Genomic DNA, 25,590 nt, shown 5'->3' on the forward strand with positions numbered 1-25,590 from the left:
CAGTTACAGACTGTAGTCCATCTGTTTCTCTGATACTTTGTTACCCTGTTCTTCAGTGGTCAGGACCCCCATGGACCCCCACAGAGCAGGAACTATTTGGGTAGTGGATCATTCTCAGCACTGCAGTAACACTGACGTGGTGGTGGTGTGTTAGTGTGTGTTGTGCTGGTGCGAGTGGATCAGACACAGCAGTGCTGCTGGAGTTTTTAAACACTGTCCACTCACTGTCCACTCTATTAGACACTCCTACCTTGTCGGTCCACCCTGTAGATGTAAAGTCAGAGACGATAGCTCATCTGCTGCTGCGCAGTTTGTGTCGGTCATCCTCTAGTCCTTCATCAGTGGTCACAGGATGCTGCCCACAGGACGCTGTTGGCTGGTTATTTTTGGTTTTCAGTCCAGCAGCGACACTGAGGTGTTTACAAACTCCTGCTGTGTCTGATCCACTCGCACCAGCGCAACACACACTAACACACCACCACCACGTCAGTGACCCTGAACTCGGGCCTGCAGGCTGTTTTTATTAAAGCCTCTGATATCACCACTGTGCTCAAAGCACATCAGCTCTCTGAGAGCTTCAGGCTGACTGAGAGGATTACGTCTTAAAGGGATCACACAATATCTATCTGGAGAAGATGACGGGCGTATGTGCACGTACACGCTCTCACACCTGAACCGCACTGACCAGGCTGACCACACTGACCAGGCTGAGTCTCTGAGTTTAGCCATCAGAGAGCCGGAGCAGGCTTCTAGTCAGCATGGCAGAGTTTGATGTTGTTGTGCTGGGCACTGGGCTTAAGGTAAGATTTCTATTATTATCTCCTCTGTATGTTCAGCCTTACTGACCTGCACAAAGGCTCTATTATGATGACCATGCACGCCTTTAAAGGATGGTTAATAATCAGAATGGAAGAAAAATAAACATATGTAACTTCCCGGTCAGATAAAAACTTTCTAGTAGTTTTTCTTTTTTTTTACACAATTTAAAAACACAAGGTTCTATGAACATTTCATGATGAACAGCCTAATACAGAAAACTCATTATATTAATGTACATACAAAGTTAAGAACCTTCTTCAAAATAACTGCTTCAAAATACCATTTCATATGTGTGTATATATATATATATTATTATATATATATATATATATATATATATATATATATAGCTTCCGTCTGAAAAAATCTCCATTTCTCCATATCTCCATTTTTGTCATTTTCAGTTTTTGGCATATTTGAAAACGCGATTTAGGGCCTTTACATTGTGTATAGATTTCATGGCGAATGGAACAAAAGACACTTGACTTGGCCAAAATGACTTGGAAAAAATTCTGGTGGTTCCACTGACTTACATTAAAAGTAAAGTGGGATTTTTTCTTCTCCTGTAAAGTTACCATTTTGGAGATACAAGGTTTTGTTCAGACAACAGTGATACAGGAGATAAGAGCTTTTTAAGTAATTCTTTTTTCTTTCTTTAAGAGGTCAAGATTTGAAAATTTAAACATTCACATACATGCCAAAATGCTGAATATATATATTGCTGTTGTTGAAACAAAAGTTTGTATCTCCAAAATGATAAATTTACAGAGAAGCAAAAAACATACTTCACTTTTAATGTAGGTCAATGCAACCAGACTTTTTTCCAAGTAATTTTGGGTAATTTCTTTTGGTCCACTTATCATGAAATTTGCACACATTGTGAAGAGAAACAGGCATTTCATATATTTATATATATTTATGTCTGTATATTTCAAAGTTATATACACTCTTATTTTGAAAAAATGCATGTAATGCATGAAAACATAAATCATATTTATGGGTTTTACACAGATTTATTTGTCTTGATTATTATTATAATTATAATTAAAGTCAAAGTTGAAAGCTTCCCTTCTATTAAATCATCTGGTTTATAGTTTATTTTACATTTCCTGAGTCTGTTAAAAGTCCTGATGTTCATTCATAATAAAAACATCCAACGCTAAATTCAGTCTATCTTGGATTATTTTCTTATAGGCTAAAGCGAGTGTGTCTCTGTGTGGGGGGTAAAGTGACCCATCTTATTAAAACTGACACAGACTGTAATGAAGCAGTGAGCTGAGCTGTTATAGACCCCTCAGCCGTCTGTAGAGGGGATTAACTCTAATCCTCCTCACTCACACTGCAGGCGCAGCGACTGAAGCTGTATGATATACATATATACTGAAATACATTTTCAGAACTACAACATGGTAAACAGTGCAGTACTCAAACTCACCATTCTTTCATTCTTTATTTAATCAGACTAACTTTAATATAAATAAACTGTTATAAAACTGATTATAAAAAGCTAAAAATTCTGATAATATAACTTAATATGGTCATACATTAAACAGAATCCAGTAATTTTAGTTAAACAGTATTTTACTGACTTATTTCACTGTCAGTTTTCAATTGACACATTTCTGAAATTTTGATAAATAACCTAAACTCAAAGACTTAAATGACAGCATTGCAGCACTACATGGTTCTCTGCACAATGAAATGGTTCTTCAGATTGATGGAGAACGTGTTGTATATGGTTCTAATAGCACCTTTACAAAAATGGTTCTATATAGCACCAAAAACATTTATTCTTTTGTTACAAGCTTGACATCGTAACAATAGAAGAACGCTTTTTAGTGCTATATAGAACCATATGCAACACATTCTCCATCAATCTGAAGAACCATTTCACCTTTCAAAAAACCATTAAAGCATATAAATGGTTCTTTGAGTGTTCGCGGCTCAATATAGAACTATTTTCCTTTACTAAAAAACCCTTAAAGAACCATCTTTTTTTAATAGTGTAGCACCAAAACGGGTTCTTCTGTTATTGTTACAAGCTTGACATCGTTATCAATAGCAGAATCCTTTTTGGTGCCATATAGAACCATTTTCAAAAAAATACGACACATCCTCTATCAACCTGAAGAACCACTTCATCCTGCAAAGAACCATTCATGCATAAAATGGTTCTGTATATCACCAAAATGGGTTCTTCTATTGGTACGATATCAGGCATGTAACACTAGTAGAACCTTTTTTGGTGCTATATAGAACCATTTTCAAAAAGGTTCTATGTAGAACCATATACAACACATTCTGCATCAGTCTGAAGAACCATGTCACCATGCAAAGAACCCTTTAAGCATGCAGTGGTTCTATATAGAACTGATCTCAGCAAACTCACAACGTTTTCTACTTTCTTACAACGTTGCTACAATGTTGTCAAAAGGTGGTGCTGTTTATGTTGTCTGAACAACGTTGTCACAACGTTGTCACAACCTCATTATTCAGTAACGTTGCCGTATAGTATTATGGCTACCTGTTGGCAACTTAGCAAAATTCCATTGAGTTCTAACTGTGTGTGCAGGGATGGTTCTAAACAGAACCATTCCCTTTACTTAAGAACCCTTGAGGAACCATCTTTTGTAAGAGTGTAGTCGACACTTGGAGATGTTAATGAAGGATCAGAGTGTTTAGTGTCATTTTGGTGTTGAATTGTGATTCTGCGCTTGATCTCAGAGTGAAAGTCAGAATTCCTTCACTGTCGGCCTCCGCAGGAATGCATCCTCTCCGGCCTGCTGTCCATCTGTGGGAAGAAAGTTCTTCACATTGATCAGAACCCACACTATGGAGGAGAGGGCGCCTCCATATCACCTCTGGAAGAGGTCTGCACACTCACTCACACATGTTTGTTTCTGTGAATTGTGGGGACATTATACAGACTTCCATTTATTTCCTGTAGACTTACCTTAACCAGAACTACCACTACCCTAACCCTAACCTTAACCCTGACCTTAACCTTACACTAACTCTAAAATGTACGTAGTGGGGACTAGCTTGGGGTCGTCACAATGAAGAAAAGTCCCCACAGAGTGAGTGTATAAACACATTTTGGTCCCCGTGTGTGTACCAGGTTTATGCCACATTATGGGGACCAAAACTTATTATACACTCACATTATGGGGAACAGCTTGTGGTTCCCACAAGAAAGAAAGGTCCCAACATGCTGAATGTATAAACAAGTTTTGGTCCTCACAATGTGTGTGTGTATCACGTATATGCCACATTGTGGGGACCAAATCTTGTTTGTACATTGTGGGGACCAGCTTGTGGTCCCCACAAGAAAGAAAGGTCTCAACAACGTGAGTGTATAAACATGTTTTAGTTCCCACAATGAATTTGTCTACTAGGTTTATACCACATTGTGGGGACTAAAATTTTTTATACATTCACCTTTTGGGGACCATCCCACAACATGAGGCTATAAACAAGTTTTGGTCCTCACAATGTGTGTGTGTATCACATATATGCCACATTGTGGGGACAAAATCTTTTTTGTACACCTACGTTGTGGGGACCAGCTTGTGGTCCCCACAAGGAAGGTCCCCACAACATGAGTGTATAAATAAGTTTTGGTCCCCACAATGTGTGTGTGTACCAGGTTTGTGCCACATATGGGAACCAAAACTTGTTTATACACTCATGTTGTGGGGACCAGCTTTTTGAGTGTATAAGTGAGTGTATAAACACGTTTTGGTCACAACAAAGTGGCATGAACCTGGTACACACACACTCACTAGTGATACTTTGGTGAAAAGTCAGATTCTCCTCCTTTTACCTATAATATAGTTGATCAGAGTCATGTGTAGCTTCTTTAGTTTTTGCATTGGAGATATGAGGCTAATGTAGCTAACAAGTAATGGAAGCTTATACTCCACAAATTAGCTTGGTGCTAACTGCAGGCCTAAATCATCACATATTCACCTCAAAGTGTGTGAAGTTGTTCAGTATCTCTAATAAACTTGATTATGTGGTTTCTGACACTGTATGACTCACTGTTATCTATAAACATGGACTAAAGTATGGACATAATTGAGTGTGTCAGTGTGTTTGTTTTCAGTCATGTTTCTTTGTTGAACAGCTCTATAAGAGGTTCCAGGTTCCAGGGCCTCCCAAAGGAATGGGGCAGGGCAAAGAATGGACCGTCGATCTCATCCCTAAATTTCTGCTGTCCAATGGTAAGCAGCCACTGTGCTGTTAATGTTTCCAGCAGTTTTTTGGCCCTTATATTCCAGCGTGCCTCCCCAGGCTCCGCCCACTAAGGTGTTGTTTTGCAGGTATTGTTGTAACTTTGGACAAGCTTTACAGAATGCTGGTAAAAATCCCATCAAACTTAATGAGAAACTGTAGAACAGATTCAGTTTATATGACAATACATAAATTTAGAGTTGGTTATTCATTCAGCCTAATGAGAAACTGTAGAACAGACTCAGTTTATATCACAATACCTACATTTAGAGTCGGTTATTCATTCAGCCTAATGAGAAACTGTAGAACAGACTCAGTTTATATCACAATACCTACATTTAGAGTGAGCTAGCTATGAAAGAGCACATTTGTGGGCGGAGCCTGGCTAGGACAGTTTATGGGTAGCCTAGTGACTCACCTCGTCCTGCTGTTATATGTTACAGGGCAGTTGGTGAAGATGCTGCTGTATACGGAGGTGACGCGCTACTTGGATTTTAAAGTGGTGGAGGGCAGTTATGTGTACCAAGCTGGAAAAATCCACAAAGTCCCCGTCACTGAGGCAGACACACAAGCTTCAGGTAACCTTCACCTGTGGAGTATATTTTTTATTACTTAATTCTATTGGAAAATAACAAACAGGCCTAAAATAAACTGCATTAGCAGTGCAGACATGACCTGACAGCTGTAACAAAAGAGGAATCCCATAGAATTTTTCTAAATATCTGCATAATCTAATCACTGAGGTGTAACAGAGAGATTCAGAGTGGTTTGGTGTGAAATGGTTCAGATGTCTTTACAGTGGTGGTGATAGGAACCAGGGCTCGCCATGACTACAGCAGAGATATAGATATTTTATTCACTTTCGTAAACAAAACTATCATAAAACAGTGTCTCAGTCATCAGCCAGTGAATTCATAACCATTTCATGTAGTAACTTTCTGTAAGGGAGTTTTAGAGGTGGACGTCTGGTTCCTATCACCACCACTGTGAACAGTTCTGACTCAGTAAGTTTATCTAGAACGGAGCGTTTCACACCAAACCACTCTGAACGACTCTGTTTACATCTTAACCAGTTAATTATGCAGAAATCTTTGAATTCAAGTAATGGATGCATTCCTCTTCAAGGGTTTAGTTTCAGATGACTACTAGCTCATATAAAAATATGGAAAAAATTACAAAAAAGTTGCATAAAAGTAAAAGCAAACAAGTCTGACTGTGACTTTGCCATTTCATCATGTTTTCAATTGCAAATCAGTTTTAAATAAGCCAAAAAATCTCTATTATAATTTTTTAATTAGATTAGATTTACAAGAATGGACTTTACAGTGGTTAACAGGCAGCTGCCCGTAAAAGCCACATACAGACTGTACTGATGTTCAGTAACCTACACTGTTAGAAATAAAGGTTCTGTGCAGGTACATTTCTCATTCATTAAGGTACAAACAATGTAAAGGTACAACAGTGGTTTTAAGGTCCAGCTGTGCACTCTAAATAAGTTTTTCCAGGTGAAAAGTTCGTTTTTGTACCTTTTCATAACTGAATGTTTTAAACAGAACAGTTAAATAAAAGCCTGGAGACGAGACGGGGTGTGTGGAGTCAGTACAGCTTAGAACATATTATTTCAGTGGATTATGGAACAGTTATGTTCCCTGACCAAAGGTACTGAGATGGCCCTTTGAGGATCCCACCCCAGTGACAAGAGGGGTAGTATACCAAACTGGCAGTCATGTTGATTTTTTTCAGCATGGTCAGTGCTAGTGCTGCCATCTGCTGCTCTGCTGATGCACAAACAAATAATAAGAGTTCTTGTAAGTAGGCTAAGCATTGTGTGCATTAGTTGGTGGGCATGGAGGGGTGGTCTTTGGCTCATTAAGTCTGCCCCTGTTGTCCTGTTTTTGCAGATTTGATGGGTATGTTTGATAAGCGGCGTTTCCGGAAGCTTCTGCTGTTCGTTCTGAACTTGGACGAGCACGACCCGCGGACCTTCCTGGACATGGACCCCAACAGAACGACCATGAGGGACGTGTTCAGGCACTTCGACCTGGGAACGGATGCAGTGGAGTTTACAGGGGCACGCACTGGCCCTGCAGAGCGGTGACGAGTTAGTATACACACCACATGTCCAGCATATATTACACTCACTGAGCACTGTATACCATTATGTAATTCTGGGTAGGGCTCCCCTTTGCTCTCAAAACAGCCTGAGCTCTTCGTGCCATGGATTCCCAAGATGTTGGAAACATTCCTTTGAGATTCTGGTCCATGTTGACATGATTGCATCATGCAATTCCTGCAGATTTTTTCATGCTGTGAATCTCCCATTCTACCACATCCCAAAGGTGTTCTATTGGATTCAGATCTGGTGACTGGGAAGGCCACTGAAGAACACTGAACCCATTGTCCTGTTCAGGAAACCAGTTTGAGCTACTTTTGCTTTGTGACAGTGCATTATCGTGCTGGAATTGGCCAATAGAAGATGGTAAATTGTGGCCATGAAGGGATTCACATGGTCAGCAACAATACTCAAATAGGCTGTTCCTTTCAAGCAGTGATTGACTGGTATTAAAGGGTCCAAAGTGTGCCAAGAAAACATTCCCCACACCATTACACCACCTTCACCAGCCTGGACTGTTGACACAAGGCAGGTCCATGGATTCATGCTGTTGGCACTAAATTTTGACCCTACCATCTGTGAGCCTCAGCAGAAATCGAGATTCATTAGACCAGGCTACATTTTTCCATCTTCAACTGTCCAGTTTTGGTGAGCCTGTTTCCACTGCAGCCTCAGCTTACTGTTCTTGGCTGAAAGAAGTGGAACCTGACGTGGTCCTCTGCTGTTGTAGCCCATCCACCTCAAGGTTTGGCATGTTGTGCTGCCTGAGATGGTGTTCTGCTCAGCACAATTGTACAGAGTGGTTATCTGAGTTACTGTAGCCTTTCTGTCAGCTTGAACCAGTCTGGCCATTCTCCACTGACCTCTCTCATCAAAAAGACATTTCTGTCCGAAGAACTGCTGCTCACTGGTTTTTGAAAAACTCAAACCAGCCTGTCTGGTATCAACAATCATGGCACAGTCTAAATCATTGAGATCACATTTTGTCCCCATTCTGATTGTTGATGTGAACATTACCTGAAGCTGCTGCCCGTATCTGTATGTTTTAACACACTGCACTGCTGCAACATGATTGGCTAATTAGATAATTGCATGAATGACTAGGTGTACAGATGTTCTTAATAATGTGCTCAGCAAGTATATATATCGCTGCTGTCTGAACAAAACCTTGTATCTCCAAAATCTTAACTTTACAGGAGAAGGAAAAAACATACTCTATTTTTAATGTAAGTCAATGGAACCAGACCTTTTTCCAAGTCATTTTGGGTCATTTCTTTTAGTTCATTCATCATAAAATTAACATACAATGTAAAGGGTAACAGGTATTTTCAAATTATGTCAAGTCAACACACACACACACGCGCACATATATATATATATATATATATATATATATATATATATATATATATATATATATATATATATATATATATATATCACTGTTGTCAGAAGAAAACGTTGTATTTCCATTTTTGTCATTTTTTAGTTTTTGCGATAATTTGAAAATGTTGCCTTTTACATTGTGTGTAAATGTCATGATGAATAGACCAAAAGAAATGGCCAAGAATTACTTGGGAAAAATTCTGGTTCCATTGACTTACATTATAAGTAAAGTATGTTTTTCCCTTCTCATGTAAAGTTATAATTTTGGATACAAGGTTTTGTTCAGACAGCAGCGAAATGTAGTATACTAGTATGCATATGCAATAAGAGTTTTCTTAGCTGAATATATATGGCAGTAATCTCTCTGTGTTTCTCTGTAGTTATCTGGACCAGCCGTGCCTGCAGACCATAAAGCGGATAAAACTGTACTCAGACTCTTTGGCCCGTTATGACCACAGTCCATACCTCTATCCCCTCTATGGCCTGGGGGAGCTACCACAGGGCTTCGCCAGGTAGAGCATCAATTATTCTTTATTTAAAGGGCCCTCATCATGGAAATAATGGAGTTTTTCTCACTTTATTGAAATAACAGTTTTATGTAGTATATAAAACGATTAAAATGTAAAAACTACAATAACAGCCAGTCTGTTAGCAACAGAATGTGTAGGCTAATAATTCATACAATAATATACAGTGCTGACAAAAGACATTTAATTTCCAGTCAAAACAGCCATTAAGTTTAAATTTTTCAGGAATTATTTCTGAGTTATAGATAATTCACTTGCATAAAGACAAAGTCAAAGCAAAACAAGCAAAACAAGTTTATTAACTGATTAAAAGCTACAGAGAAAATGGGACTCCAAACAACCAACTGGAAGACCTGGTCGACCCCAAAACTGCCCCCATCAGATAAACAGCACTTAAAGCTTTCATCTTTGAGAGAGAGGAGAAAATCAAGCTGCTTCAGATCTGAAAACATCCACAGGTGTTTCTGTCCATCCTTCCACTGTGAGAAGACGACTCAGCGCTGTGGATCTGAAAGGATGTGTAGCTGTCAAGAAGAACCTCACTGAGAAAAGGAGACGGACACATCAAACAAAGCTGAACGATGGACTGACCACCCCAGAGTCCAGACCTCAACACCACTGAATGTGTTTGATTACTTCAGAAAATCATCAACCAGCTTCTCAGACGGAACTTTGGAGGTGTGTCTGCAGATTCTTTGAGGAACTGAAAGTGAGGCTCCTGAAAAGAATGGAAGCTGGAATAAAGGGACAGAGTGACACATTGAACACTGAACACTCAGACAGCTGAGAGTAGACTTATCTGTTGAGGCTTCTGGGTCACATATATTAAATGCGTATTTTCTGATTTTTCCCTGAAAAATAATAATAATAACTTGTAAATGGCTGTTTTGACTGGAAATGAAAGTAGTAAATGATTACAGGTTACTGTATTTTTTAAAAAGGGTCAGTTCTCAGACCTTCTGTTTCACCGTCAGTGACAGCCCACTTTAAAAGGTCAGTGGAGGCCATTTAACTGCAGTGTCTGTGTTTCTGCTGCAGGTTGAGCTCTCAGAATGGATGTAAATACTTGCAGAACCGAAAGGTGGACGACATCATCATAGAGAGCGGCAGAGTGGTGGGGGTGAAGTCTCACGGAGAGGTGAGGTGTGATTGTGGTGATGTTCACTGTTGACACTGTTCGATTGGCATTTGTCCTGATTGATTGTGTGCAGGTGTTCCGCTGTAAGCAGCTGCTGTGTGACCCCAGCTACTCTCCGGGCCGGGTCAGGAAAGTGGGGCGGGTCATCAGGGTCATCTGCCTTCTGAACCATCCAATCAGAAACACTCATGATGCCAAATCCTGCCAGATCATCATCCCACATACACAGGTCCACCGGAAATCAGGTACGAGGAGGAATTTCATTCAGAATGGATAACATCTTAAATATTATATATATTATATTATATACATTACATTTCAATTTCTTATTCTCATCACTACAGAGCCTACTTTTATAGATACTCGATAATTCATAGTAGATACTGAATAATTCATAGCACATACTGGATAATGCATAGCAGAAACCAAATAACATAGCAGAAACTGAATAATTTATAGTAAATCATGAATAATTGATAGTAAATGATGAATAGTTCATAATAGATTATTAATAATTCATAGCAGCTACTGGAAAATTCATAGTAGACACTGAATAACTCATAGCAGAGACTGAATAATTCGTAAAAGATATTGAATAATTTGTGGCAGATACTGAATAATTAATAGCGGTTACTGAATAATTTGTAGTAGATACTAAATACTTCCTAGCAGTTACTAGATAATTCACAAAACCCACTGAATAAATCATAATAGATGCTGAATAATTTGTAGCAGACACTGAATAATTCAGAGAAGTTGCTGAGTAGTTTGTCATAGTTACTGAATAATTCATAACATTTTTACCAAATTATGCATTTAGTAATAGTTTACTGCTCATAAATATATTTTTGTGATATTCGTTTTCGTATGACTTCACCTGTAACTTATCAGTTGCATTACAAGGCATTCTGGGATCCACATCACAGGAAAAAAGAAGCTGTTCTTTGTTGCCTCTGTTGAAGGGGTTCTGCATGTTCCCACCCTAATCTGTATTATTATGAAAATTATATCATACTGTATTCTTTTTATCCTCCATTTTCCAGATATCTATGTGTGTATGGTCTCCTATGGTCATAACGTAGCTCCAGAAGGGAAGTACATCGCTGTGGTCAGTACAAATGTGGAGACCAGTAACCCAGAGAAAGAAGTGCAGCCAGGCCTGGCTCTGCTGGAGCCCATCATGCAGAAGTAAAGCCAAATAATAAACTTTTTATACTGTATAAGATGCAATGTGATAATGAATCTAGTGATTAAGGAGATCATGTGACGCGGCATCAAATGCAGAAACTGTTTCATTAAAAATGTGAATTTATTCTCTGTGTAGGATCACAGAACTGTGCAGTCTAGTGATTCATCTCTTGATTCAGTACATCTCCTCATTATGATCAATTAGGGATTATTATAACTGAAACTGCATCACCGTTCTGCAGGTTTATCTCCATTACTGACCTGATGGTGCCCACAGATGATGGAAGGCGGAGTCAGGTATTTTTCTGAGTGTCACTCTAAAACACTGTCCGATATAACGTTGCTTGTATCTTCAACAGGAAAAAATGTTCTTAATGTAAGTTAATGTGAAAAGATTTCATTCCAAGTAAGTTTGTACCATTTCTGATGGTCCATTCTTTGCTTTTTTGACAGAATGTGAAGATCAGTTGGTTATTTTCGAATTTTGTACTAAAAATTTGACTTAAAAATGAAAAAATCTCATTATTATGTATTTAAAGAATCAACGTAGTAGATACTAAATAATTCATAGCAGATACTAAATAATTCATAGTAGAGACTGAATAATTCAAAGTAGATACTAAATAATTCATAGTAGAGACTGAATAATTCAAAGTAGATACTAAATAATTCATAGCAGATACTAAATAATTCAAAGAAGCCACTGAATAAATCATAATAGATAATAATTTATAGTAGACACTGAATAATTCTGAGATGTTGCTGAATAGTTAGTCATAGTTACTGAATAATTTATAGCAGTTACTAATTTATAACATTTTTTTATCAAATTATGCATTTTGACTTAAAAATGAAAAAATCTCATTATTATGTATTTAAAGAATCAACAAAAATGGAGAGGTTTTCTTTCGACAGCGATGATAAGCACTTTATGCAGCTTTAAAGCTACACTGTGTAGGATCTGGGGATTTGGAGACCTCTCTGGTGGAAATGTGTAACTGCACACAGCGTACAGGAGGACAGTCTGTAGCACGGGTTGTACTTCGGCCCCCTTCCCCGAATGGATGAATCTGATAATTGAAAGAGAATTTGAAGCGAACTCAGTCTAAACTTGGTGAAGGAGCGTCTCTGAGGATGTGAGTGAATTATCTACTATTGTCATCACATCTTCATCAGTATGATGTTGATTCTGAGATTATTTTTGAGCCTTTGCATGTGACATTAAAACGTAAAGACGTACGACGTGGTGTGAAAACTCCCAACCTGAAGCCTTTGACTTTTAAATGATTATTTCAGGCTTTATGGGGCGACTCAAAGCAGCCGCACCATATTTTAGCCTGTTTATATTCTCCTCACTCAGTAACGACACTTCTTTCACTTTTAACAACTAAATCTTACATAGTGCAGCTTTGAAAGAACAATTCAATGAAAAATCTAATTTACATAGCCCCCCCCTTCACAAGTAGACAACCCAAGTCCTGTTTGGTGTCTAAAGTTTCCTTCTTTAGTTTTACATTGGAGCCACGAGGCTAATGTTAACCAACATTGCAATGGAAGCATATACCCCTATGAGTTAGCATAATGCTAAATGCAAAAATGCATGTCAAACATGGACTAAAGTACAGACAAATTTCAGACTTCAGGATGGCTGCTACTGTTTGTAGCTATGCTAATGTACTTTAGTCCATGTTTATAGATAACAGTGAGTCATACAGTGTCAGAAACCACATCATCAAGACTATTAGAGACACTGAACATCTCCACACGCTTTTAGATGAATGTGTGATGACTTATGCATGTAGTTAGCACCATGCTAACGGTAGTTAGCGCAGGCCTCCACTACTTGTTAGCTAGCCTCGTAACTCCAGTACAATACTAAAGAAGCAAACTGACACAAACATTCTCAGCGACTCAGCGATGACATCCTACCTGTTGAACTGAATCAGGTTGTTAAAGTGGAGAAAACAGTGCTGTTACATTGGAGATGCCAGCATGTAAAGTTTTGCTTTGCCTCCTCTCGGTTTAGATCTTCGTGTCTCGTTCGTACGACGCCACCACGCACTCTGAGACGGAGTGTGAGGACATTAAGGACCTGTTTCGTCGCATGACGGGGGCAGAGTTCAGCTTCGAGGATTTCCAGAGAGACAGCGAGGCCGACGCTGATGATTAAACACGTTCACAAACAGCTACATCGTCCAAAGGCAACCGATTCACCTCATTCACACCCTGGCCATTTTTCTTATTACGTGATGGAGAGAAACGGGAATCGGGTGATTAATAACTCAACAGCCAGAGCAAAGAAATTGATGTATATCGTGAATTTTAAAAGCACTGAAAATGGGGATGGGGTCTGCAAAGATACCTCAAAGGACACAAAATAGGATGCAGCAGCTGAGTGTTAGCTAGAAGCTGGGAAGCGACTTCCCACCTCCAAGTCAGTTTGAGTGAGCTAGAAGCCAAGACCCTGCACACTTAGCTAAAAGCTAATGCTGCGTCAAGTGCAGAATTTCCCACCTCTAACTTAACTAGGAATTCCTACTCCTACTACTAAGTCTGGATTGTGTTCTCAACTCCAAACTTAGTATGTTGCATCAAATCAACACAGCTGCTTACACCATCAACAGTAATAAAGAACCGGTTCTTGTATGAGATTTGCTTTAGATCAGTCAACATATGGACACAGTAGCTGGCTAAACTATAACACTGACCATAAAGTTTTGAGATAGTAAATATCATGAACGTTGTAGCCATAGATATACATACCTAGATGCTGCGCTGGGTCCAGCCAGGCACGTCAATGGTGCCACCATTTTAGGGTGGTCAACATCACTGCTGGACTGCATTCAGTACCATTACAGAGCAGCAGTTTAAGAAAGATACTGTCCAAAATTACACAATTTCAAGAATATTGAGCTCAGAAAGTGGGATAGGATTATATAACGGAGGGAACGCAGTGATCCACACTCGTGTCTGTGTGATGTTTATGTGTGGATATGGCCGTGTGGTTGGTGAAGCACAGAGAACCTGTTGATGTGATCGTTTTTCCTCTGGTTCTCTGGTTGTTTTTCCACCTTCTTACATGAAGCTGAAGTCAGCTTCTTATTTGCCGGCTTCTTATTCGAATTTTCCTGTTCCATCTTAAATGGTGCAGCTTCAGGCACCAGAAACTGCTGCACCATTTAAGGTGGAACAGGAAAATTCCAACATAAAGCTGGCAAATAGGAAGCCAACATTTGCTTCATCCTTCTTACTGTGTTTTGAGGGTTTCTTTTACTTTTATGTGTATTAAGATTAGAAGTGATTCACACATTGATGGATTTGCTGATGTGTCTGATTGTGTTTCTCACACTAAACTCAGTTTTTAACGTCAGGTACAGACTGAATACTTTCCTGCTGGTCTGGACGGCTAATTAGCTCGATCAGTTATTAAAGTAATAAAAGCTACCGAGAGCAGATCCGTGCAGCCTGGATTAATCTGTGTCTGAGGATTATAACTAAACAGATTTGGTGAAAATCAGTTGAGTAATAAGGAAGTTGTGGCTGATTTAATCCTGAGACTGTTCGTCTCTCAGTACAAGTGAATTTGTTCACAAGCAGATCTTGACCTCTCCAACATGGTGGACGTACAGACGTATCGCCTCAGGTAGAGAACAGCAGACAATGCAGCATCTAGATATGGATATCTATGGTTGTAGCTATCAATCACTAACATTAGCTGGCTAGTTTGTTGCTAACAGCACTCTCTATATGGAGGCATATTTGGTTTTCCCCACATGGCTTAAATGTGCAGAGGACAAAAACAACAAAAACAACACGGTTCTAAGCTCCAAGACTCACTTAAAACATAAGCTAAGACCCAGTGTGTTAGCCATAAGCTAAGCCTGGTACACTCAGACTGTAGTTCTACTAAGTTAGCTAGCATTAAGGTTATTAATGCTATTTGGTCAGAGAGGAGACATGCTCAGTACATTATGTTAGAATATATGTCATCATTATGTAGTGGGCGTCGTTAGGGAAATATGAATATTGATACATGCAAGCTAACACTGCTGCACATTGATCTGACATTGTAAGTCTGACCACCCTGTGATAGTACTACTGTGGTAGTTTTGATGCTTTGGCAGTTTTAGGCTACAGTTTGAGCAGCTGGGGTTGGTATATAACAGTGTTGAAGTTAAATAGTAGACAGTCCCTGATAGTGAGCATATACCAGTCCGCTGGCTTAATAAGGTCGCCACCCCGCTGACTGTTTGCCACTCCTGGTCCACCATCGGACCACCCAGATTACTGTCCTGCATAAATGCATAGAGACTTTTATTTTAGAAAATAAACTTAGACAAATATTACAAACAACTGAGATAAAAAAAAATTGACTAGGCCTGATATAAAATGATTTTATAAAAATATTTTTGCTGACTCTGTGCTGGATTAAAATTATTTACTAAACTAATTTACAAAGTATAACTAAAGGAAGGAAGGAAGGAGAAATCTGAGGGAAAAATGAGTGATAAAAAGTGGAATTTTATCTATTATTCTGAAACCGCTGGTGGGCTGCCCAGAAAACGCTAAGCAAAACGCCAGTGGACCACCAGCTTTGCCATTAGCGGGCCGACAGTCCACTATCCTCTTGCTATCAGGGATCTTTTGGGGGGGGTGTAAACAGGACAAAAGGTATTGACTTTTGGAACATTTTTGTTTTGAATTACTTGGTTCACGTGTGTGTAAGTAAAATGGCCGACGTATAAATACCATGCAAATAGCAAGGATGGACAAACCTGCTAATGGAAATTCACCTTCCTGTGGAGCAAAGTTGCAACCCTAATCTAACACACCTGATCCAGTTAGTCACGCTCTTCAGGAGCATCTGAGTTGTTAGATTAGTGTTGAATCTGCAGGATGTCCATCTTCAGGGCTTAACGTCTCCACAATAACGTCACACTGACTGTCACAACAAAATCTGCAATAAGCAGCTAAATAGACACCAACAAACAAAACTATCTAAACTTGCCTGTCATTTGAGATGTATGATGTGTTAGATACGTGTAACAGCACTTTATGGCTATATAAAATATATATATATATATATATATATATATATATATATGATTTACAGTTTTCCTAAATATAGTGCTCAGCCAAGACATCTGGTTCACTTCTTTAGTTTTAGCATTGTGGCTAACCAGTAAACATAAACCCCACCATCAGTGAGTCATACAGTGTCAGAAACCACATAATCAAGTCTATTAGAGACACTGAACACCTCCACACAGTTTGAGGTGAGTGTGTGATGATTTAGACATGCAGTTAGCACCATGCTAATTGGTGCACTAAGCTTCCATTACTTGTTAGCTACATTAGCCTCGTAGCTCCAGTGCTAAAACTAAAGAAGCAAACTTCAGACACCAAACATGTAGGGGTGGCCGATATGGCAAACACATTATATCATGATACTTTGCAACATTTTTATGATACATGATATGCATTACAATATTTAGTTTATAATAATTATAATCTTACAACTATACTGATTTTTATACCATGTTTTATAAACTGCACTGCATTTAATCCAAATAAACAGGCATAATTATGCTCATGTATGAAATACATAGTCAGACAGTGACCTGACAATATCCATAATATGCTCAGGGATACGACAGCGTTTTAGGGCCACTGTTAATAAAAATAAAAATAGTAGACTTTGAGAATAAAGTCATAATATTTCAAGAAAAAAGTCAAAATGTTTAGAGAAAAAAAAGTCGTACTGTTTCGAGAATAAATTCTCTAAATATTACGACTTTTTTTATTTTTATTAACAGTGGCCCTAAAATGCTGTCGTACAGGAAAACATACCCTGGTAGTAGACGGTTCCGGGCTGATTCTGGCTTTCACAAGTCTTGGTTGACTACCGGGCAGATGTTAGGCATGTGGGCCAGAACAGGGCCAGATGCTGTACAGCTGCATACAGTTTTGCCTTGTGTCTACATTTGTGGGCAAATTCTGGCATGACTGTTGTGGACCAACAGTGTAGTTGGGCCAGATTTGGGCCACATCCATTAGTTCTACTCATTTTACAGTGTATGTCAGTTCTGGGCCGTATACTGGGCCAAAACAAAGCCAAGGATGTGACAAATGTTGTTAACTGGGTATAGTGACACAACTTATCACAACAATGCTAAAATACGGTCAGATCCCTACACGTCTCGTGTACTTTTATTTTTTTGTTGAACTATTGCTGTGTTATTACTGTGGGAACTAAATGACTGTAATAAAGACTCTCCTGTGTGCTTCTCTTGTTCTGCCTCATCTATGAAACTGAAGAATAGACAGTATTTATGGTATTTATAATAATTCAGAGATTCACTCTGTAGGGATTAAGGGCCCCTGGATAAGCCCTGAAAAGGACGGAGCACGGGAATACCACTGCTGTGAATAGAGAGAGAGAGAGATAGAAAGACAGAGGAATAGATTCGAGTGACTGGCCAGCAAAGAAAGAGGTTAATAAGGCTTACTGACGGTGAATACAGGGCAGCGGCCTCCACCTTGACTGGGAGATTACGCACAACACACGTTTCTATACAACAGGGTGTCTCCAGCGTCTTGAATGCTGGGTCGGCTTCTCAGCCACAGTTTTAGAATGGTTTAAATCTTATTTAGGTAACAGGCGGTTCATGGTTTCAGTGGGAAATCATTCATCAAAAAGAGTCGGCATTTCTTGTGGAGTCCCTCAAGGTTCAATCTTAGGGCCTTTGCTTTTCTCTTTGTACATGCTACCTCTAGGCGATGTCATTAGGTGATGATATGCTGTATGTCTTATATTACTGTTAAGCTTTATCACCTGTCTGTAAAGCACTTTGAGCTGCCACTGGCATGAAAAGTGCTATATAAACACAAATTATTATTATTATCATTATTATGTATTCTGAATATGAACCATTCTACTGTATTAGTTCAAACTGCGATCCCAAAATAATTACATTTTTAAAAAAACAACAAAGTATTCAGATCTAAGATATTTACATAGGTTATGTTCAGATCTATTTAAACCCAAGGTATTAATAGAGAGAGTAAAAAGCTAAATATATACAAAGTCATCATTTATAGAGTACTTATTTCAGGAGGTGTCTGTCCAAAACTGTAACCCCTAAATTTACACATCTGAAAATAACACCTACATTTTTTGTATTTTTTTAAAAGATCTTTTATTTTAAAGTTCTAAAGATTTTGATTCATCATGAATTTAATTTTTTTTAATAAAAAAAACTTTATTCAGAAAATGCTGTCCCATGTTTTAATGTCACTACTGAAACACAGAGTTTTAGTCTGTAGGCGGAGTCTTATTTTAGCCACACCCCTGCATTTTAGAGAAGGAAGTGAGGCTGCATCCCTGTCCCTCATGGCCACATCTGAAGTAAATATGTCCCAAAGTGTGAAAATCAGTGTGGAACATTAAGAATTATTACTACTGAAATACGGATTTTCTGCAATTATGTAAAATGTTATGTTTTAATGAAAAATATGATGATTTTATGTGTGAACATCTGTTCAAAGCTGTGTTTGCTGGTCATTTTCTGGCTGCGTTTTTGAGCTCGAAATGAGCTAAAATTGTCACCAGTGAAACAGTCACTACTCAAACATTTGGTAAAGTTTTGGTAGTGTTACGGTTTTTTTGGTAGTGACAAAATGGAAACATAATAAAGGTTTAGGGTGACTCAAAAGGATTTAAAGTCCAAGATCAGTTAAAAGTCCCAAATGTGAGTGAAAAGTACCTATATGTAATAATAATGTCCCATTTGTATTGTATTTCACGAATCTGCTCATACAGTCAACAAAAGAGTCTCAACACAAAACCATTCGAAAAAAAAGACACGTTTATATTACACAACAACCATTACACTGAGAAATGTACACTCACAAACGTCCACAGGAAGCTGCTGCCATTCTTCACTATGTACAGGACTTGTACTGTACTATGCTATGTACAGTAAGTGCTTGACGGTCACTCATGTGATTAAACAGTGATTTTGTGAATAGATGTGTGAACATCCACACAGTGATTGATAGTCTCTAAGTGAGAAAACCACACCCACACACACACACACACACACACACACACACACACACACACGCACACACACACACACACGCACACACACACACTCTCTCTCTCTCAAGTCTCTGTAGTCCAGCTGGTGTGTGTATCCGATGTCACTCAGTGAGCACTGACGGTGGAGGCGGGATTAAACCGGCCGCTGTGATTCGTCTCTCGCTGGACAGGAAGTTAAATGTGGCGCATGCATTTGGCTGCAGAGAAAAACAAAAAGAGAGAGACATTCTGAAGATTCTGAATGTACTGTGAAAGTCGTTCAGAGTGGTTTGGTGTGAAATGCTCTGTTCTAGATAAACTTACCGAGTCAGAACTGTTCACAGTGGTGGTGATAGGAACCAGACATCCACCTCTAAAAGCTCCCTCACAGAAAGTTCCTACATGAAATGGTTATGAATTCACTGCCTGATGACTGAGACACTGTTTTATGATAGTTTAGAGAACTTAAACTCCATTCATGGTGGAGGGATACATGCAGGGCGCTGTGAGGCAAAATAGTCCCCAAAGAAAACTTATTATTTCAGATTTTCCACTATTTTCCATCATCAACATTCCATATAAACTCAGAAGACTCGTGTAGGTTCACTGGTGGTTCTGGATAGTAAATAAAATGTCTTTGTTTGTGTTGTAGTCATGGCGACCCCTGGTTCCAATCACCACCACTGTAAAGAGATCCAAGGGTGCTTTCACACTTACCTTGTTTGGTCTAGACCTTCAGACTTTTCAGTTTGGGCCAAACCAAAATGCAGGTGTGAAAGATGCCTCAGACCATGTTCCAGACCTATTTTATTACATTATATAGACAAAAGTATTGGGACACCCCTCCTAATTATTGAGTTCATGTGTTTCAGCCACACCCATTGCTAACAGGTGTCTAAAATTAAGCACACAGCCATGCAGTCTCGATAGACAAACACTGGCAGTAGAGGGTCGCACTGATGAGCTCAGTGGCTTTAAACAGCACTGTCATAGGATGCCACCTCTGACCACAAGTCAGTCTGTGAGATTTGTCCTGCTAGAGCTGCCCCAGACAACTGTAAGTGCTATTTTAGTGAAATGGAAGCGTCTAGGAATGAAAACAGCTCAGCCGCGAAGAGGTAGATGATGCAAACTCTCAGAGTGGGACTGCCAAGTGCTGAAGAGCACAGTGTCTATCCTCTGTTGAATCACTAAAGAGCTCCAAATTGCCTCTGGAGGCAACATCAGCACAAGAACTGCACAGTAGGAGCTTCATGAAATGTGTTTCCATGGCTGAGCAGCTGCACACAAGCCTAAGATCAAAATGCGTAATGCCAAGCGTCGGATGGAGCGGAGTAAAGCACCGCTCTGGACTCTGGATCAGTGGAAACGTGTTCTGTGGAGTGATGAATCACACTTTACTATGGGCTGGAGGTTAGGGAACCAGCCTTGTGACCGGAACGTCGCCGGTTCAATCCCCTGAGCCGACAGCATGTGACTGAAGTGCCCTTGAGCAAGACACCTAACCCCCAACTGCTCCCCGGGCACCGTGGATAGGGCTGCCCACTGCTCTGGGCAAGTGTGCTCACTGCCCCACTAGTGTGTATGTGGTGTTTCACTGTTGGGATGGGTCAAAATGCGGAGGTGAAATTTCCCCGTTGTGGGACTAATAAGGGAACTTCTCTATCGGTCAGTCTGATGGACGAGTCTGGGTTTGGCGAATGCCAGGAGAACGTTACCTGCCTGACTGCACTGTGCCAGCTGTAGAGTTTGGTGGAGGAGGGATGATGATATGGGGTTGGCCCTGTTAGAGCTGCAAAGGGGACCAACTCTATATTAATGCCTATGGATTTAGAATGGGATTCATAAAAGCTCATGTAGGTGTCCCAATACTTTTGTCCGTATAGGGTATTTGCATAAAATGTGTAGAAAAAGTTTAATTTTTTGCTCAGTGAGCAGAATCCTCACCGTGTCCTGAACCTCCACAGCGATGCCTTTCGTCCGGAGGAAGGCGAGAACGTTGGGGTCTAGACGCTCCGTACGGGCTCCTGTGCCCAAAATCAGCACCTCTATACAAACACAGAGAACAGTTATCCTCCTAGGGAACATAAGACCTTTCAAACAAGGTCTCTGAGACCTCCAGCCAGGTCTGGTATTCATTCAGGGACATTTTCAGGACTTTTTTAATTGGGAAAAAGTGCATCCTTTAATTATTAAAACAATATTTAAAGATCATTTAATTGCATATTACAGATACTGGTACAAACACTCTTAAAATACTTTAACATGCATTTCAGTGGTTTGAGTGATTTTAAATGGGTGTGTTTACATGTGCAGAGACTTTATGTGGATTATCTCTGTATAATCCTGATACTCAAGGAACATCCTTCTTTTTAAAAACTGCCCAATCCAGCCTAAATAAGCATGCGTGAGGTTTTACCTATACGAGGCTCCAGCAGGTAGAACAGAGACAAACTCTCCACTGTGATGTCTTTATAGCTGCCCACCTGCGACAGAAATATCAATCAGATTATAATCTGATCACAATGATACTTATTAAAGGACAAATCAGAAACCACGTTATCAAGTCTATTAAACATTACTGAATAACTCCACATGCTTGTGTTATGTACCAAAAATTGTCATAATTCTGTTTTTGTTACTGTGCATTTAAGGCTGATATATGTAAATTAGCTCTGTTCTGACTAGCTGTCATGCACTGTGCCTCCAGTCCAGGCTGAAACACTCTTTATAACTTCAGCATAAATGGGCGGAGCCAAACTGCTGTAGGCTGAATAAGTGGATATATGCAATGCTTTGGTTTTTTATGACATCACAAAAACAATGAATTCAAGCCAGGCTGTTTTTGCAGGTTAAGTCCCGTTGGAGCTGGATTGGTTTTATCTGGGGAGGTGACGTAATCTGAGTGATTAACAATGAGATCCATGATTTTAATCCAGTACGAATCTGTAATGACCACAATTTTTATAAGTCTGCTAAGTAATAATTCCAGAGCTCCTGCAGTGACAGTAGTCCTGTTCGGATCCACATGTTCAGACTGCCAGTCTAAATCTGATTTCTGCATATCCAGACTGTATCCAGATTGATTTTTAATAGTCTGAACAGCAAAAAAAAAACATGTGAAATCTGATTTTTGCAAATCCAAACCATTTAGAGGTGAATTGGAATGCGACTTCAATCAGATTTTTACAGATGTGTCTCAGTCTGGACGCTCTGGACACTCAAGGCAGACTTCAAAGTGTCTTCTGTGTCACTCGCAACACGGCAAACAACGGCAATGTCAAGTCCAGAGTGATGAAGTGCTGGGATTCAAGAAGAGCTCCAAAGATTCATGATTATGAAGAGAGTTCTGAAGAGTTTGGAGGGGAGATGATGCTCCTCCATCTCTTCTGCATCCGCGTTTGAAATCCTCGTCACCAGTGTAGCTACATTATTACTGACGCCTATGTCGTTACCATGGCAACCCATGCAGATAGACTGGTTATGTCTGGACACACAAATCCGTTTTGATCACTTGCAAATAACAGTGTCACAAGATCTCAAAAGATCTGATTAGAGAAACAAATCTGATTTGCCTGCAGTCTGAACACAGCCTAACAGAACTGGGTAAGAGAAATCAGCGCACCCTCTTTTAGCAAAGAAAAGCAGCTAAAATGGAGCTTGTTTTGCTAAAATGGGGCTTAATTTGACCCAGTTCCATCAATCTCATCACTTCTGAAATCCACAACATTTGTGGTTCAATTAGACGGAGAAGGAAAATTAAAGTACCTCACACAAGGCAGTACATTTTCTATCTCGTTGGGCGGCGTTTGGTTCAGCTGAACGAATCCATTTTATTGGCCTAATGCTAGTTTATCTGCCTTCCAGCCGCCCAACGTGTCATCGTCAAATGTGGTGCCTGTCAAATAATGCTGACCTAAACCATGTTTTGATCCGGGCTATTTGGGGTAATTTGGGGAAATTACACAGATCCTTTATGATGTATGAATCGGCCAGTCAAATCACGCTCAGCTTACATTTCCAGACCTCTTGTGGTAAAACTAATCCAGCTCCAATAGGGCTTAAATTTCTACACATGGACTGTGAACTATGTAAGAGCTTAAAAATGGAACATTTTAAGACTTTAACCATGTTTATGTGCTATTTTACTCTGGAAAAGTGAAGAAAATTTGGGCTATATGGGCCCTTTAATGGACAAATATGCTTAATGCTCTGACATATCTGACATTCTGGCGTCCAGTATAAGAAGAAAATGTGTAGCTGTGAATCAGCAACAAGTTTGCCCTCACGTTCCACTGCAGGATAGCCGGCGGGCACCACGGCGCACGGTCCGATCACTCTGTTTCCGTCGACGTTGAACCCTCTTGAGCTGTAGCTGAGGATGATGGGTCCACTGTCTGACTCCTTCTGCATCACCGTCACCGTCGTCCTCTGGTATATCTCATCGTCCGTTGGACCCAGTCTGTGGCCGCGAGTTAAGAAGGGACTGGAGGGACCAAAATCATGAGAGAACTTAGCGTCTTTCATGGAACCCACTGTTATTGATCATAGATAGGCTTCTGGGTGCAGCCTATCAGAGCAAAGTGGGTGGGGCTTATGCTGTTGACACACCCACACTCAAATGACTGGGTTTATTTTTTAGAGTGCAGCACAGCAGAAAAACTTCTATTATGAAACTTTTATTTATCTGATCCATCATAAAACATCAAAAATCACATCACGCATTATGTCTCGATGTGTTTTTTCAGCAGGGCTTAAAGGGGAATTCCTCCAATTTGTCACATTTTCTGCATAATTAAGTGGTTAAGATGTAAACAGAGTGGTTCTGAGTGGTTTGGTGTGAAACGCTCCATTCTAGAGAAACTTACCGAGTCAGAACTGTTCACAGTGGTGGTGATAGGAACCAGACGTCCACCTCTAAAAGCTCCCTCACAGAAAGTTACAACATGAAATGGTTATGAATTCACTGCCTGATGACTGAGACACTGTTTTAGGATAGTTTAGAGAACTTAAACTCCATTCATGGTGGAGGGATACATGCAGGGTGCTGTGAGGCAAAATAGTCCCCAAAGAAAACTTATTATTTCAGATTTTCCACTATTTTCCATCATCAACATTCCATATAGACTCAGAAGACTCGTGTAGGTTCACTGGTGGTTCTGGATAGTAAATAAAATGTCTATATTTGTGTTGTAGTCATGGTGATCCCTGGTTCCTATCACCACCACTGTAAAGACATCTGAACCATTTCACACCAAACCACTCTGAATGACTTGAGTTACAGAGAATTAGCTGCATGTTTCATTGCAAAGGGAGCAAAGTAGACCTGAGTAACTGGATCTGTTGCTGTACAGTGGGTGAAATTAGATCAAAAATCAGTGTATTTATAGTTTTGCCCTTTTTCATGAACCACTGTCGGTTCTGCTTTGTCTGTTCCAACTTATCGAACCTCAGAAAATGTAAATATCGTGACACTTTTTATGAAAAACGTCTTTAAGTATCGTGATGTTATATTATGCCACTGGGATCAGCCTCTCTGAGCAGAGGTCATCATGGTGTGGCACCATTACGGTTCTGCACAGCGTGCAGTAATTAGAGATTACAGTACCTTGAGAGACCTGGATGGGTTCTTGATCCAAACCGAAGACCGTAAACTGACCCACGGAGAAATAATCTACTACACACCGCCGCTGCCATTTCAGAAACTCCACGTTAAGCCGGCTGGACATATGCGACCCGAGCTGGAGTTTTAGGACGGACACTTATCGCGCTGGACACACTTCCGCTGTAAACATCCGGTGACGGCACATTTTCTAATATTTTTAACAGATTTTAAACATTGGACTTTAAAACGGGACTGGAAATAATATTAGGCTTTCTTAGGAATATGGAGAGACACCAGAAATGAGTTCAGCCTGGTAGAAATAACGTTAAATAAGTCGCTACATCGTCAGCGTAGCTGGCTTTGGTTAACAAACTGCGTACAATAAGCTAAAACTCACAGAAACGGCTGGACTACATTACCTAACTATTAATGCACGTTTATTTACGTGTTGACTTTATATAAAGCTCATAAATAAACTGTACTATCGACCGTGCGCTG

The 25,590-nt window shown here is 39.7% G+C and overlaps 2 protein-coding genes across 2 annotated transcripts in view; one reads left to right on the forward strand and one right to left on the reverse strand.

Moving 5' to 3' along the window:
- Positions 1-758: 758 nt before the first annotated feature.
- On the forward strand, positions 759-13,771 carry zgc:112334 (uncharacterized protein LOC619199 homolog). Its single transcript, XM_036559500.1, is given in 12 exon segments — positions 759-800; positions 3,582-3,689; positions 4,946-5,042; positions 5,496-5,630; positions 6,954-7,120; positions 7,122-7,153; positions 8,932-9,063; positions 10,117-10,216; positions 10,290-10,461; positions 11,260-11,404; positions 11,647-11,701; positions 13,431-13,771. Coding segments are annotated over 12 exon segments (1,329 nt in total). The 3' UTR covers positions 13,575-13,771.
- Positions 13,772-19,254: 5,483 nt separating this feature from the next.
- Positions 19,255-25,590, reverse strand: part of ndufaf3 (NADH:ubiquinone oxidoreductase complex assembly factor) — a 6,550-nt gene continuing 214 nt past the window's right edge. The window contains 6 exon segments of the mRNA XM_036559232.1: positions 19,255-19,705; positions 21,435-21,535; positions 21,907-21,973; positions 23,777-23,800; positions 23,802-23,973; positions 25,096-25,590. The exon segment at positions 25,096-25,590 is cut by the window's right edge and continues 214 nt beyond it. Of these exon segments, the coding sequence (XP_036415125.1) occupies positions 19,610-19,705; positions 21,435-21,535; positions 21,907-21,973; positions 23,777-23,800; positions 23,802-23,973; positions 25,096-25,184 (549 nt within the window). The 5' untranslated portion in view covers positions 25,185-25,590 and the 3' untranslated portion in view covers positions 19,255-19,609.

This window comes from Colossoma macropomum, unplaced genomic scaffold (assembly GCF_904425465.1).
Source record: "Colossoma macropomum unplaced genomic scaffold, Colossoma_macropomum, whole genome shotgun sequence".
In the NCBI taxonomy this organism is placed as follows: Eukaryota; Metazoa; Chordata; class Actinopteri; order Characiformes; family Serrasalmidae; genus Colossoma; species Colossoma macropomum.